The sequence below is a fragment of the Amphiura filiformis genome, chromosome 16 (assembly GCF_039555335.1).
Source record: "Amphiura filiformis chromosome 16, Afil_fr2py, whole genome shotgun sequence".
Lineage (NCBI taxonomy): Eukaryota > Metazoa > Echinodermata > Ophiuroidea > Amphilepidida > Amphiuridae > Amphiura > Amphiura filiformis.
Genome location: NC_092643.1, coordinates 14,524,755 through 14,539,591, shown reverse-complemented (window position 1 = coordinate 14,539,591; position 14,837 = coordinate 14,524,755). Strand labels below are relative to the sequence as shown.

General features: G+C 36.5%; 1 protein-coding gene across 5 annotated transcripts in view; it reads right to left on the bottom strand.

Moving 5' to 3' along the window:
* LOC140135607 (uncharacterized) overlaps window positions 1-14,542 on the bottom strand; it is a 65,371-nt gene extending 50,829 nt beyond the window's left edge. For 3 of the 5 annotated variants that reach the window (XM_072157154.1, XM_072157156.1, XM_072157153.1), the window contains exons 1-3: window positions 14,172-14,542; window positions 5,608-5,719; window positions 2,431-2,555 (exon numbers count right to left, since the gene is read on the bottom strand). In XM_072157154.1, the coding sequence (XP_072013255.1) occupies window positions 2,431-2,555; window positions 5,608-5,719; window positions 14,172-14,363 (429 nt within the window). In that variant the 5' untranslated portion in view covers window positions 14,364-14,542. The remainder of the gene's footprint in view (window positions 1-2,430; window positions 2,556-5,607; window positions 5,720-14,171) is intronic. The other 2 variants (XM_072157152.1, XM_072157155.1) reach the window with 1 other exon arrangement.
* Window positions 14,543-14,837: the final 295 nt, after the last annotated feature.

Here is a 14,837-nt window from a genome sequence, read left to right as displayed (position 1 = left end):
ATGGAATATACACTGTATCATATTGCAAAATATGACACTGTGGTTATACAGGGTGTCCCAAAAACAGAGGCCCCTCGTTGATCAAGTATATATTGGTATGTAAAGAAGCCTTTACCCGTTAGCTTTAATAAACTGAAACAATTATTTCAATCGGCTCATAACTTTTGAAGATATGCCCTTTTAAAGAAATGTATCCGTTTTTCACTCTGTTCACGGAGGAGGTTTGGCTGCTTCAAAGATTGAAAAGTGCATATACCATGCATGAGTATAAAACATTCCTCGATGATAACTTTATAAAATACCAACTTTATTTTAGGGAATGGGCTTAACCGGTGGGCTTATGGGTTATGGATTTCAGTGTCATTAATTTGGGCGAAATTGATGTAGAATGGGACTTTGCGTTGCGTTGCGTACCAACCTTGTGCGCCGGATACTTGCGAATATAGCAGTAATACGTTTGCAAAGATCTTGGATTTTGCCACAAATGATGAAATCAAGTGGTGTGAGGTCTGGTGATCTTGCAGGCCACTCCGCAGCATGACCCACCCCAACCACTTTGTTTGCTATCCGTGGACAGAGTGAAAAACGGGTACTTGTCTTTAAAGGTGAACCTCATTGAAAATAAAGTTATATATCAATGGAAAGCTTATGATGTCAGGAAGCAGAAAATAATATTTTTATTTGCCTAACGTACCAGGCTAGACATAATCTCCATGCAAAGATTGGATATTGGCACCCCCCTAAATTACAAAACGAAATCTTTCAAATTGGGCGCTTTCGTTGACGACGTCAGCTCGGGGACACACAGTTACTTCCGGGTTTGATTGTAAACACAATGTCCATGCATTACTGTGGCATCCATCGGGGCAATGCACGAATTCAGTCCATGTCAACTTACTTTACATGAAAAATATCTTCAATAAAATAAGAATAACATGAAGGAAACATCATGATCAAATCAAGAATGAAGTTCCTGAATAAAGTGGGTGGATTTAAAAATGAGAAAAGTGCTGGCCGGGATAATTTGGGATAGGCCAAGCCATCCACGATATGCATAGGGAATATTACAGTAAAGCACGAAGAGCGAAGATTCGCCGAAGAACCGAAATGAAAACAGATTGCAAAAAATAACTGCTAGTGCTACCAGTTCAGATCGTCACACCAAGTTGAGATGAACTTATCACAATGAGAAAATGAAGGAATAGAATAAGGTACATGTACAGGATTTTTAATTATTTCTTAGCTTTACAACCGGTCATGTATGATAGGCGAACTCGTAGATACATACGGGATGAACTCAGTGACTGACTGAGTCTCAGTCGCCGAGTGTTCGGTATCCGCGACTGTACTGTACTTGCAGACAAAAAATGACCGATTTGATATTCACATTCTGATATTTCCAACTTATTGCTACTTCATCAGCAAATTTTATTCCTGTAAATGTTCCAAATATAAGGGAACGATTGATCAAATCTGCTAGATTCTGCTTAAACACACAGCGCAAGTGCTACCGGAGGACGAAGCGAGTCGCTGTGTTTGTGCATTTACACCTTGATCGGCTCCCTGCAATTTCTTCAGCAGCAATTTACGCATCGTGTTCGGTAATCCATAAAACATGAATGTTTCACTTTTTCAGTACCGTACACTGATTGTACTATCATTAAATAATCGTGACACAAGTGACAATATTTTAATTTTATTCAGATTTCAGAATTCCATCAAATAACGGTCTACTAAGCCTAAATTGTATTTATTTTATAATATCTGTTTCTTTCAATCGTGATTGTGTGGAAAGAATGTATTACCGCAATGCGCTAAATATGAAAACCTTTATATGGGCTGGATTTTATGAAATCGGCGTTTTTTTATTAATTTGATTACTGCAAGGGAATGTCACAAACAAGTTATTTAATTTGTTATTCGATCATGTTTATTCAGTGACATGAACGGTAGCAGCAAGCATTTGCGCATGGAATTGATCCCAGCGCGAAATTCAAACTCAATTACCCAATTATACCCAGCCAGTTATGACTGATTTTGTCAAAAATTTACGGAAAATGTATGTGTTGACAATAATTATATTATTTCTAATATATATTTTTTTAATTTTTCAGCTTTATTGACCATCAAAAAAATCGGAAAAAATAATTTTTAGTATCCTGACATCATAAGCTTTCCATTGATATATAACTTTATTTTCAATGAGGTTCACCTTTAAAGGTTTCTTTACATACCAAAATATTTTTGATCAACTTTTCAGAAATAGGCGAAAAAGAGGGTGCAATGAGGGGCCTCTTTTTTTGGGACACCAAAGTCTAGTGACTCTTGGGTAAAATAGGACAGCAATATTAGTAGTTTCATTTATCATGCTTATACTCTCCCTCGTCTCCGTTCATGACGAATTCTTTAAATAAATTGGGAATAACTTACCAGTTTGTAGACTTGACAGAAAAGCTCTTCAGTACAGTCATGTGTGTCATAGTCGTAATAGGATGCCAATGAATACCAAGTATTAACCGCATCAGAAAGACTGAAGTCTGACGTTTGAGTGATACCTGCAAAAGGAACAGAAACACAGGTCTAGAGGATAAGATGAAACTCTCATGCAACTGCAAGACTGGGGACGGTGTTGTTAAACCACACTTTGAAAAAACAAAATATGTGGATATAAACTGACCAGTAGATTCCCGTTGTAGTTCTACTAATGCATGGTATATTGGATGAACTTGGGGGAAGTTTTCGTAAGACTATCCATGTCTTCTGAAATCTACTCATGTTACTGTCTGGCCATGGTTTGGACTGCTGTCTGCTGTTTTCCTGAGAAACGATGTATACCAGTCAGTCGGCGGGTCATACTCGCCGCGAGATTTGACCCAGATTTCTTGCGCAGTCAGCTGAGTTTTAAAGTTGGCTAAAATATACTTCAAAGAAATTCAATCAATCTATCAATCTATCAATCTTTTATTTTTCATCAATCTCATAAAGCATACAATGTAACAACAGAGGTAAATTAAATTATTGCACATTAACAAGTATTGATGAAGGCAGGCACATCACAAGGCCAAGAGGCCTGAAAACGATGTACCACCTTATAACATATAATTATAATTGTACATTAAATAATCAAAACATTAATTATACACAAAAACATACAAAGAACCCATCTTAAGTTATACAAAATGCAAATTAAAGCAACAAATAATTTAGCAGTGTTTGATAATACATTATGGTGAATTGTGTACAGAGTCGGCAAAAACAAGAAATTATGAGATTATGAGAGGTATTAATTAGATTTTAAATACCTTATAATGCTATTTTTGAATTCATTTACCCGTTTAGCTTCTTAAATTTCACTTGGCAAACTATTCCATAACCTAGGACCAAGTGTTAGAACATCAGTCATTTTATGGATATCAGTACGATAGTTCTCTTTCTTTCTGGTATTATAATTGTGAATAGACTTCATGTTTATGAACAAATTGTCAAATGATCTTGGTAATAAACTCATATGATATTTGTACATAAAAATACCCAGTTCTTTATTAAATAATTGACATATATTAAGTAAATTGTACTTTTCGAACAGTGGTTTGGTGTGGCAAAGATACGAACTATTTGTGATAATTCTAACTGCTCTTTTTTGGAGCTTCACAATTCTGTTTAAATTATAGTTATTAGCAGAACCCCACACTACTATACCGTAAGTTAAATATGGTAAGATTAGTGTACAATACAACTGATACAAGCTTGGTTTAGGTAAAAATAGCTTTACTTTGTTTAAGACGCCAATATTCCTAGAACAGGTCTTACAAATGTTGTTAATGTGTGACCTCCAAGTAAGGTTTTCATCAAGTGTAATTCCCAGAAATTTGACATCATACACACGTGAAAGTTTGCATCCATCGAGAAATACATTGTGAACTTCAGTTATATTTTTTGTTTGATGAGGTGTTCCAATAAACATAAGATTTGTTTTACTGGCATTTAAGGATAACTTGTTACACTTAAACCAGTTAACAATTTCCTTCAACTCATTATTTAAATTATCACAAAGCCTTTGAATATTGTTATCAGAAAGAAAAACAGTTGTATCATCTGCAAATAATATGAAAGATAGAAGTTTCGATGTTTCACTGATGTCATTCATATATACAATAAATAGTAGTGGCCCCAGGATGGAACCCTGTGGCACCCCACATTTAACACTGGTATGAGATGAATTTGCAGAATTAAAGGATACATATTGTTTACGATTTGACAAATAGTTTTCGAACCAGTCATATGATACACCACGAAAGCCATAATGGTACGACTTTTGTAATAGAATGTCATGATCAATAGTATCGAAGGCCTTTGAAAGGTCCATGAAGATACTTGCAGTACACATATTTTCATCAATAGCCTTATTTGTATCTTTAATAAAGTCTAATACGGCCATATACGTAGAATGTTTATGACGGAACGCGTATTGTCTAGTGTACAATAATTCTTTGGCATTTAAAAGTTACTACATCTTTCATGAACAATTCTTTCAAGAATTTTGGAGAAACAAGGCAACACAGATACTGGTCTATAATTACCAAATGATTGTGGAGAGTCTTTCTTGTATATAGGCACTACCTTTGCTATTTTCAATTGGTTGCAAGAAACACAAATTTCGCACAGGCTCCGGCAGATTTCACCCATAGTCACCATAATTTGTTTCGGTACATTTTAAGGACCATATAGCATTACGTTTTTTTAAATGATGGCTTGCAATGGTGAAATTTTTCGTCCACTATGACTATTTACTAATTTTACTACTTTGTTACTCAATAATAATTTTAAAAAAACCAACAAAACGGTATGAACATATGAAAAATAAAAACTATAAAAACTATCATTTCATTTGGCGTAATGAAGTTTCACTTACATATTTTTGCTGTGTTTTGCTGTGGTAAAATTGGTCAATTTTGGACGATAAAATTCACCATTAAAATCTGTCATTTTGAACCTAACGTCATAATGTATGCACAATAATGCACATCGTGGTCCGTAAACTAATTTTCTTTTTTAAAGTCCCTCTTTAGCCAACTATTCAAAAGTTTAGCCAACATTAAAAAGAAGTTATAGCGTGAAAGGCCGGATTATGAGGACGCTTTCACACTGACCACAACTGACGAGGGCTGTTATAGTTGCAGCCGATATATCGAAGTATTAAGCGCGCCACAGACTCCGAGTATTAGACGTACAATATTGTATGTACAATATGTACGTTATTTAATCTATTGCCATTCTATTTCCAGTAATGTTTAAGTTCTAACGAATGTTTGATGACGTAAAATCGATAATATGTTACGTACTATATCTGGTAGAAATATATTATCGATTTTAAGTCATCAAACATTCGTTAGAACTTAAACATTACTGGAAATAGAATGGCAATAGATTAAATAACGTACATATTGTACATACAATATTGTACGTCTAATAAAAAGTCTGTATACTGCTTTATATGCAAAGAAAGCCACTTCCAGCAAGCAATAACAATTTTACTGTTAACCTGTATGGGGATGAGAGTTCTTGTCCCTTTGTCACTTAGGTGCAAGGTAAAAGGAACTGAGGTACCTGTGAGCTGAATAAGGTTACCACGCTGCTCAATTGGATCGTCCAGATTGAGATCATACCGACAAGCATTGACTGAAGCCTGCACCAAAACCTCTAAGGTGTCATCCCAGAACTGTGGAAGAACAAACATCAATAAAAACAGGTTAGAATCTTCATATTGCGCACACAAAAGTTTCTTTACACTAATAAAACACAAATGATTTACACCCCCTGATAAATTTTGTGACTAATTTTGCATTTTCTCAAAAAAATAACTACACAGTGGTAACAAAAGTTATGTATATTATAGGGGCAAGGAATCTAATTACTTCACTGAAATTTCAGTGATTCAAGACAAGTGGTTCATTATGTTAAGAAATGAGGTACATTCTTGCGGTACCTCTTTTCTTAACGTACCGCTTGTCTTGAGTCACTGAAATTCCAGTGTAGTAAGGGGCTGTGCAATAATTATGAGGCCCGCTCCGGGGGTTAAAATTTTCAAATGGCTCGCTAAAAATCGCTTGCCCCCCCCTCAGCACACCAAAAAATCTTTGCCCCCCTCCCTTGCACATGCCAAATTTGGGGAATCCCAATTTCCAAACTTAAAATGGCTTATACAGGGTGTAACAATAAAATTTGTACAATTTTTGAAAATAGAATGACACATGTATGCCGCTTATTTTATATGTCTATCAAGATAATTTCTTTAGCCACCAGCTAAGCTTTGTTTCAATAAAATCGACGGTATAAAAGTGAAGATATGGCCGATTATGTAACCTAGTCTTAAAACCGCTTGGGCCACTTTTGTCTAAACTGTTACAAAAGTGACTGAATAGAGTTGGAACCATGGACGATGCTCTTATGATAGGTAGTTCTAAACAATGGGGTATTCGAAGTGGTAGAAATGATTACATAATAGAATATCTCCTTGAGTTTTTGAAAGTCACAACTAATCACTGACATAACAATCTCATTTACTAGAAATCGTGGCTGCAGCTCAACAACTTCAACCCCAATTCACGTTGGAAGAGCGTGTTTTTATGGTTGTGACATTCGGTATCACACGGAGTCAAGCAGAAACCATAAGATTGTTTATAGCTCATTTTCCAATCTCATGTCTTCCATCATAATTATATGAAGAAACACGACTTATAATTCTTTTGTGTCAGTTCTTTGATGTTTAATGCACGATAAGCATATTTACGCGGTACAAACTTGATGTGCGCAAACATGGCAAAAGTGGCCCAACAAGATTTCTGGACGTTTTAATTAATCGGACATAACCTTTGAACCCAAGCTACTAAAGAAACCAACTAAACGTCTTCCTTTAGCCAAGATATTACTGATTGTATTGCATATAACATTTGTGCCATAACTCTTTTAGTTTTTCCCTGAGAAGTCAAAATGCAATTGTATAAATTTTATTGTTACACCCTGTATACATGTTATGAGTGCAGCGAGCTGGAAAATTGGCATATTTAAGCGTTTCCGCGAATTCCGTACGGTTTTCCTAAGCCTTTTTAGAGCGTTTTATTTAAAAGGCGCCCCAAGAATGTGTGCCAAAAATCGTCTGCCCACCTTTCGGCTTGCCAAAAATTGCTTGCCCCCTTCCCCCTTCTGGCTCGCCAAAAATTTCTTGCCACTACCCCCAATTATTTTACCCTCCCCCAGGGCTCATAATTATTGCACAGCCCCTAACTGGATTATAATATACATAACTTTTGTTAACAGTGTGTTATTATTTTTTGAGAAAAATGCAAAAACAGTCACAAATTTATCAAGGTGTGTAGTGCCACCTTAAAGAACCTAAAACTAAATTTCAAAATAAAGTTGTCAAAAGATGGAGAATTTTGTTCTGCGTATTTTGATGCATCATTCGATACGATGTAACTAATTCCCATAAGTTGCCATTGAATGACAAAGGTAGATTTGATAAATGGTAGCTTTTACTGTCAGATATATTCCCTTTTATTTTTGAGCCGAACAACTAAAGCAAGGCAAATACAATTGGAATTTACTACCAGCGCTGATGTTGCCAATGCGTATCACTCCTTTGGGCATGTTATGATACGATCCTTTGTTGTGTAGATCACCGTTCCGCACAAAGAGCTTTTAATAGAAATAGAGTCGCAATAGATTATATAATGCTTTGTTCGTTTGATGCCGATTAGAAGTTGCGACAGGCTATTAATAAAAGTGGTACCATTGTTTCGAACAAAGGGGTTCCGCCATTAAATTGGTCACTGATCCGGCATCATATTAACGCTCTACACAACAGGCGAGTATCAATAAGTGACCACAATACAGTCATGTGTAAGGGCAGTCATGTGTAAAGTGGTACCATTGTTTCCACTTATCCCAAACGTGTGCTTGTGTGGGTCTGAAGTCTATAAAGGAGGCTTTTGCTGTCGATGCAGTCATCTTTACCACCCACCTGACTTTAAGCGTTTCATTTAAATAAATTGAACGCTCTTGCTGATCGATTACACATTAGAAGTGTGGGCCAAAAACAACTTTACCCAATTTCAGAGGGTGGTTGCTCGAATATTAGAAGAGCTATTCATGACATTGTTACATATTCTAAATGTATATATTTCTAAAAGTATGTGAGGAAGAAATGAAAGTAAAAGAAGCTAAATTAAGAAAATGGCGCTAGTTTTACGTCCGAGGGTCAAAAATCACTTTGTCCACACGTAATTCAATGGTATGTGTCCGATTGCTAAGAGTACAGCATACATATGCGTTAGGCATACATGTAATTGGTAAACATGTTTGGCTTGTCTTTGAAAAGTGATGATTGTTTTACATGTATGAAAGAAATACAATAGATTTTAACCCCCATTTACTTGTCATGTACTCGAACTTCATTCCTGTCATTGACCAACAATTAGCATAAAATTACACAATTACAAAGGATTTATCTGGCGCAATTTTTGAATTTTAAATAGGACTTCGTGCATTTCGTGACTGCGTGGCTTATTTCTAAATAGGTTTGCAAGGTGTCAAGATAAGGCAATTCATAACACAAGAGATGACTTTTTATGGCAGAGGTATACTTTATTAAGAACAGAAAGCTTTTTGGTAGTATCTGTAGCGTCAATTTCAGATTCGTTTCCCGAACGTAAGACCCCACCGAAACCTACCATAACTTTACATTTGAACAACTTTCACAACCTTGGAAGTGTGATGAATAGATGCAAAGCACGGAGTGGACGTCCAAAAACTGGTCGTTCAGCTGCAAATATTGCAGCGGTTCAAAGAGACCTTGCAGCTGACCCCAGAGTCAGTTGTCGACGCAACAATTTGCCGAACATTACCACGAAGGCAATAAGTTTAATAACTTCAAACTTTCTTGTAGATAACATTTCGTAATGACAAAAAAATCAGGTCTGAGGTTACAATTGCTTTGCGCATATTTGAAGGGGATTGTGTTTCTCTTTGCAGCGTCAAAGCTGCGTATCATGACGAAATATCATAGCGTAACATTTAAATTGTTCATGTTTGATTTATTTGATTGTGTTATATAAAATTGCTCAACAAATTTGTGCGTATACTTAGTGGTTCTCATTCTTTATCGAACTCACCATTGCAAGTGATGCGACGCGACAGCTAGTAGGCCTTCGCGTGGACAAAGTTAATTTTGACTCTTTGATTTAAAACTAGCGTCACGTTTTTAATTTAATAAATTTTAGAATAGTTTTTTCACCAAATACTTTAAAGAAGGTGTTCTTTACGAATATGTGAAAACAATTTCCAGCAGACTTTTCAATTTTGAGATATGAACCTTTAAAATTGGGTAAAGTTGTTTTTGGCCCACACTGTATGAAGGCTGCCATTTCCACATATTAGAGTCACGCGGTAGCATGACCAGCAAGTTTTAAAAAAACGACTGATAAAGAAGAATAAGAAGATGCACCGCGGGACTATATTTACACGAAACAAAACGCTATTGTTCTATGATATTTTTCGCTGGGTACAAAATATATCTAAAACCATGCTAAATCGTATTTACTATCCAAAGTGTAATATTTTAATAACTCATTAATTCAAAAAGTTACACCAATCATACAGTCAATCCGATTGTTTGATAATAAATAAACATTCTTGCTTTATTTCACGCGGTATTTCATAGCCAAAATTAGTGGAAAATCATAGCTAATCATACTGATATCCACAATCTTTCGTCACTGCTACAGCCATACATGGCTGTCACTGTCGCACTACCTTTTGAGATTCACTTTCAAATTATACCCTAGTATATTCCTGGATACCCTACATACAAATTCTGGATCCCATTCGCCAAAAAATCAAGTTTTTCGCAATTCTTTTATTCTTTCCGGACCACAGCATACATTCATATTAATAAATACTCCACTTTCACACGTCGTTATAACGGGTCGTCCCCGTGGCGAAGCGGTAAAGGTCCTGGACTTCTAAGCCATTTATGAATTTTTGCTCAGGTTCGAAACTTCCCACCACTTTTTTTCTTAATGTTTTATTAACCAATGTATTGTCATAAATCAAGAATAACACCATCTCGAACATCCATTGCTATTATGATATTATTATTTTTTTCATCAAACAAACATGTCTGATTTTTTATTCTCATCTAGGCCTAGGCCTAGGCCTACTTTCACCATCCAGATGCTTTCACCATGCCTGACTATCATGACATCTTCGTTATTTAAAACACATTTATCATTGGCTCTGTTCACAGTTCAATCTGAAATTATATTTGCAATAAATATTATAAATTGTCACAAATTAAAATCACAAACCGCGAAAGATCGCCAACAACTGCCGCTGAATATTGATATCAAACTAGATTTCACCGCAGGGCTATAAAGAACCACAAACCGCGACATTTGGATATCCAACTAGATAGCCCAGCAGGGCTACAAAGAATCACACACCACGAAATATGGATATCCAACAGGCTTAAACTATAAATTAGCTCCCGATAGAGGGCAGGGCCGGCCTGATAAGGGTAATTAAAATCACAAACCGCGAAAGATCGCTGACAACCGCCGCTTAATAGGGATATCCAACTAGATTGCCCCGCAGGGCTACAAAGAACCACAAACCGCGAAATTTGCATAGCCAACAAGATTGCCCGCAGGCTTATCGATTATAAAGAACCACAAACCGTGAAATATGGATATCCAACAAATTAAGACCACAAACCGCGAAAGATCGCCAACAACTGCCGTTAAATTTGGATATCCAACTAGATTGCCTCGCAGGGCTATAAAGAACCACAAACCGCGAAATTTGGATATCCAACAAGCTTAAACTAACTAACTGCCGATAGAGGGCTTGATAAGGAAATTAAAATCACAAACCGCGAAAGATCGCCGACAACCTCCGCTTAATAGGGATATCCAACTAGATTGCCCGCAGGGCTACAAAGAACCAAAAACCGCGAAATGTGGATATCCAACAAATTAAGACCACAAACCGCGATAAAATGAAATGAAATGAAATGAAGAGCCACAAACCGCGAAATTTGGATTGCGTGACGAGCAGACGATGGTGGACTACATTATTCAATGTGGCAACAGCCAAAAGCGTAAACAAAACAGACAATATGACGGCAACACTGCCTGCACGATGGACGCAATTTATATATTTCCCGGAGCCCCATTACAGAAAAAATATGCACAAAATAAATTTCCCAGTGCAATATATACATTTTCACATGAAAATAAATAATTTTAAATTCAAAGAAAAAAGAAGAAGAAAATTTTTTATCCATCGCCGGGGATGGGAATCGATCTCGGAACCCTTTGCGTGGGAGTCGAGATCCATAACCACTACACCACGTAAACTCATTGATTCACGTAGGGAAATTTTCAGTATATATCGTAACATATCGTGCGTTATTCATACATAAAAATTTTTAAAAAAACAGTACTTACAATGAGGTTCACTGGCGAACCTCAACGGATTTAGACTGATAAAATAGTGCTTAATAACATACGTACAGTTTTGGAATAATTTGAGACATTTTTGTGTTTACGTGTAAAACCAATGACAACGTCAAAATTGAGCCAATCTTGGCCGCCCCCCTGGTGACGAGCAAGTTTTAAAAATAAACGACTGATAAAGTTTTGTTTAATTATTTATTGTCATAAATCATGAACAGCAACTTCAAACATCTATTTTTCGTTTTATGGAGCACTTTGTAACCTGATGACTTTCCAAGCTTTCCGAGCTACTTGGTTACATTCATAAAAGAAAAGAAATCTACCAAAAAACGTTGACAACGTAAAGAAATCAGCAAGTTTAAAAAACTCACCTCGGCTCACTTTTGAAACTTGGTCCCATTTTGAATACCAACAGGAAATCAGTGTTTTATTTTATTTCAACAGAATACAGCGTTTCCAACAAGATTACAAGCCTACTACACTTCTGGAAATGTTTTAAATTTATATAAATATGATGAAGTTTAAATTAATACCTTTACAAATGGGACCAAGTTTCAAAAAGTGAGCCGAGGTGGGTTTTTTAAACTTGCTGATTTCTTTACGTTGTCAACGTTTTTTGGTAGATCTATATTATACTATAATGGTAATCGCTATACGTATACATGTAAGTATAAGCAAGGATCTATACGAAGGGATATAAGCATCCTGGGTTACATAACCAAACCGGAAGATGTATCCTAGGTCTAGACAATAGACGGATTAGCGGCCATTTTGTCTTCGACATGATTTTATTCACGTGTCCTTATACTTTAGTACACAAACATATAAGTTAACAGGTTTACAATATTAAAATTATATTTTGAATATACAATATATTCTGTAGTAAATCGATCAAATGACGGTGATTGTTCAGGTATTATATGCTTGATAAAATTAAACTGTCTGACCAGCTAGTATTCTCCTCCGCCGTCAGTGTGATTCCAGACACACCACGTACCGTGTTGCGAAGGTGGAGGAGACTAACGCTGTATTGACGAACACGCATGCGTTAAAAATGATGTAGCCTAGGTCGAACAATAGCGTGACGTAGTTTCCGGCATTGTTCCTATGCACTTTCACCCTCCTGGTATAAGTATAGGCCTATAAAGGTTGTTTTTAAGAAATTTCCATTTAATTTTATTTTAAGGAGATTGGTATAGGGAGGGGGTTAGGAAGGGGCAGATTCACCCCTGTGAGAAGTTTTGGGAGGGGAGGAGGGAGGAAGAGGGGAGGAGGGGATATGGAGAATGAGAGAGGGCTGGAGGAAGGGAGAAATGAAAAGATATAATAAAGACAAGTAGATAAATAGAAATAATCTTTTTATAAGGAAAATGATGGGAATGAGAGAGGGAGGGCGAGAGGGGACAAGGAGAGCGAGGGAGTGATAAAGTGTAGACCTAGGAAAGAATAAGTACAGAGAAGGGAAAAGAAAAGAATGATGAATACATTTAATAATAATTATTAGGCCTATATAATAACTAAACACATAACAGCCCTGGGCAGCCATTCGATGATGTCAATGCCTTGATTCGTTACGAAATTAAAACGCCCAGTCAGATGTATTTCACACCTGCCAAACACAAGTCACCGAATTTCGAAAACTGGACGTTGAATGTATACTTTCATGAATATTGATTGGCAACATTTTCCAATATGTCAGCGCTCTAATCGGAAACAATAGAACAATAGACCCTGCAGAGCGTTGGTTCCGCACGCCATGTACGTACTACTCCTCTTTTTGCCATACGCCAAGTGTTTCTAGAATGCTGCTAAAATAAGAACATTTTTAATGCTAATTTATTGCACATTCTAGGGAAGCGTGGTTACCTTTTTGAAATCGCCGAGTGGGAGGGTTTTCAATGAAATATTTTTTGTGTTAAAACTGAAGCATCCTATGTATAAAAGAATATATGAATATTAACTGCACATCATATATAACGATTCGTGATACCCAATCGTGCTAAAATTTATGTGGTTTAGGAGGCAGAGAATTTTATTTCAATTTTATATACGCCAAAATATTTTCTGAATTTAGTCAAAATTAACACTGAATTGATGATGAAAATTTTAAACTAGCAGACCTCGCCTATCTGCTCAATGTAAAGGTTTGGTGGCTCTGAAAAGAGCCGTTCACTGAAGACTGTCCCTTGTCAACAAAAAACAAGCAGACCTCGCCTATTTGCTAAATTTAAAGGTCTTTTCAGACCCACCAAACCTTTAAAATTAGCAGATAGGTTTGCTTGTTTTCTGTAGACAAGGGACAGTCTTCAGTGAACGGTTCTTTTCAGAGCTTTGTCCTAAAGAAGTCAGAGCTACTCCTGACGTAAGGTTGAACCCGATAAAATCCCACTGATTGAATAAAATTGATATAAATTGAATTGAATTGAAGTTTTTTGTCTTTTGTACCGTTTAAAAACAAAATGAATAAAAAAATTGGAAAAAAACCGTTAAAAAGGGCCTATTCAGCGATTTGCTCATTCGCAAATCAGTTGTTTGCACCTTTGTTAATACTGGCTACGCCCCTATAGAAGAATGAAAAATAACATAAGAAATCAGGCTCGGTGCCCCTAATTCTCCTCCTCTATATAAATCTTGCAAAGTAAAAAACTAAAATCTTACCAATCGATGCATATTCGATGCTGGTGGTTGAACATTACTTCTACCGCGGTTGTGTTCAATTATTATAGCTTCTTTTTCCTCGGTAGTGAGAAGACCTGGTGGTGATGTCGTCGGTTTGGAAACTGGCGTCATTACCAGAGCAGCAGCGACACTGATAATGATGGTAAATACAGCAACATTCGAAAGAGACATCTTCGCTGTGATTCTTTCTGAATTCTGAGCCGAAAAATCGATTCGTGTGCCTCAGCTCAAATTCTGATGCACCGCCGCCATTATGTTGGAATCGTAAGAGGTAACAATAAATTTGGCTGAGTGAATTTGGATTTGATCTGGCGCTTTCCGTCTGCATGCCAAAGACCATTTGCGCCAAGGTCACAATGAAAAGCATTCAGCTAACCATATCGATAAGAATGAATTGAGTGCACCCAACGCATTGCAGCGTTTATTGTTCTATTGTGTCTGATTAGAGCGCCGACATCACAGAGAACCTATTCTTGAGAGGGCACTCTATTCACGTGGTTTCTTTTCCAACGCTAAAAGATCACGAATTTTGGTGGTTTGCAAATGAAAAGTGTCCGCACTATCGATTGATTACGTAACTGTTATGAATAATTTATTAGGTTTTTCAATGCAATCGCCTCGACCCATTTATATATATTATCTGTA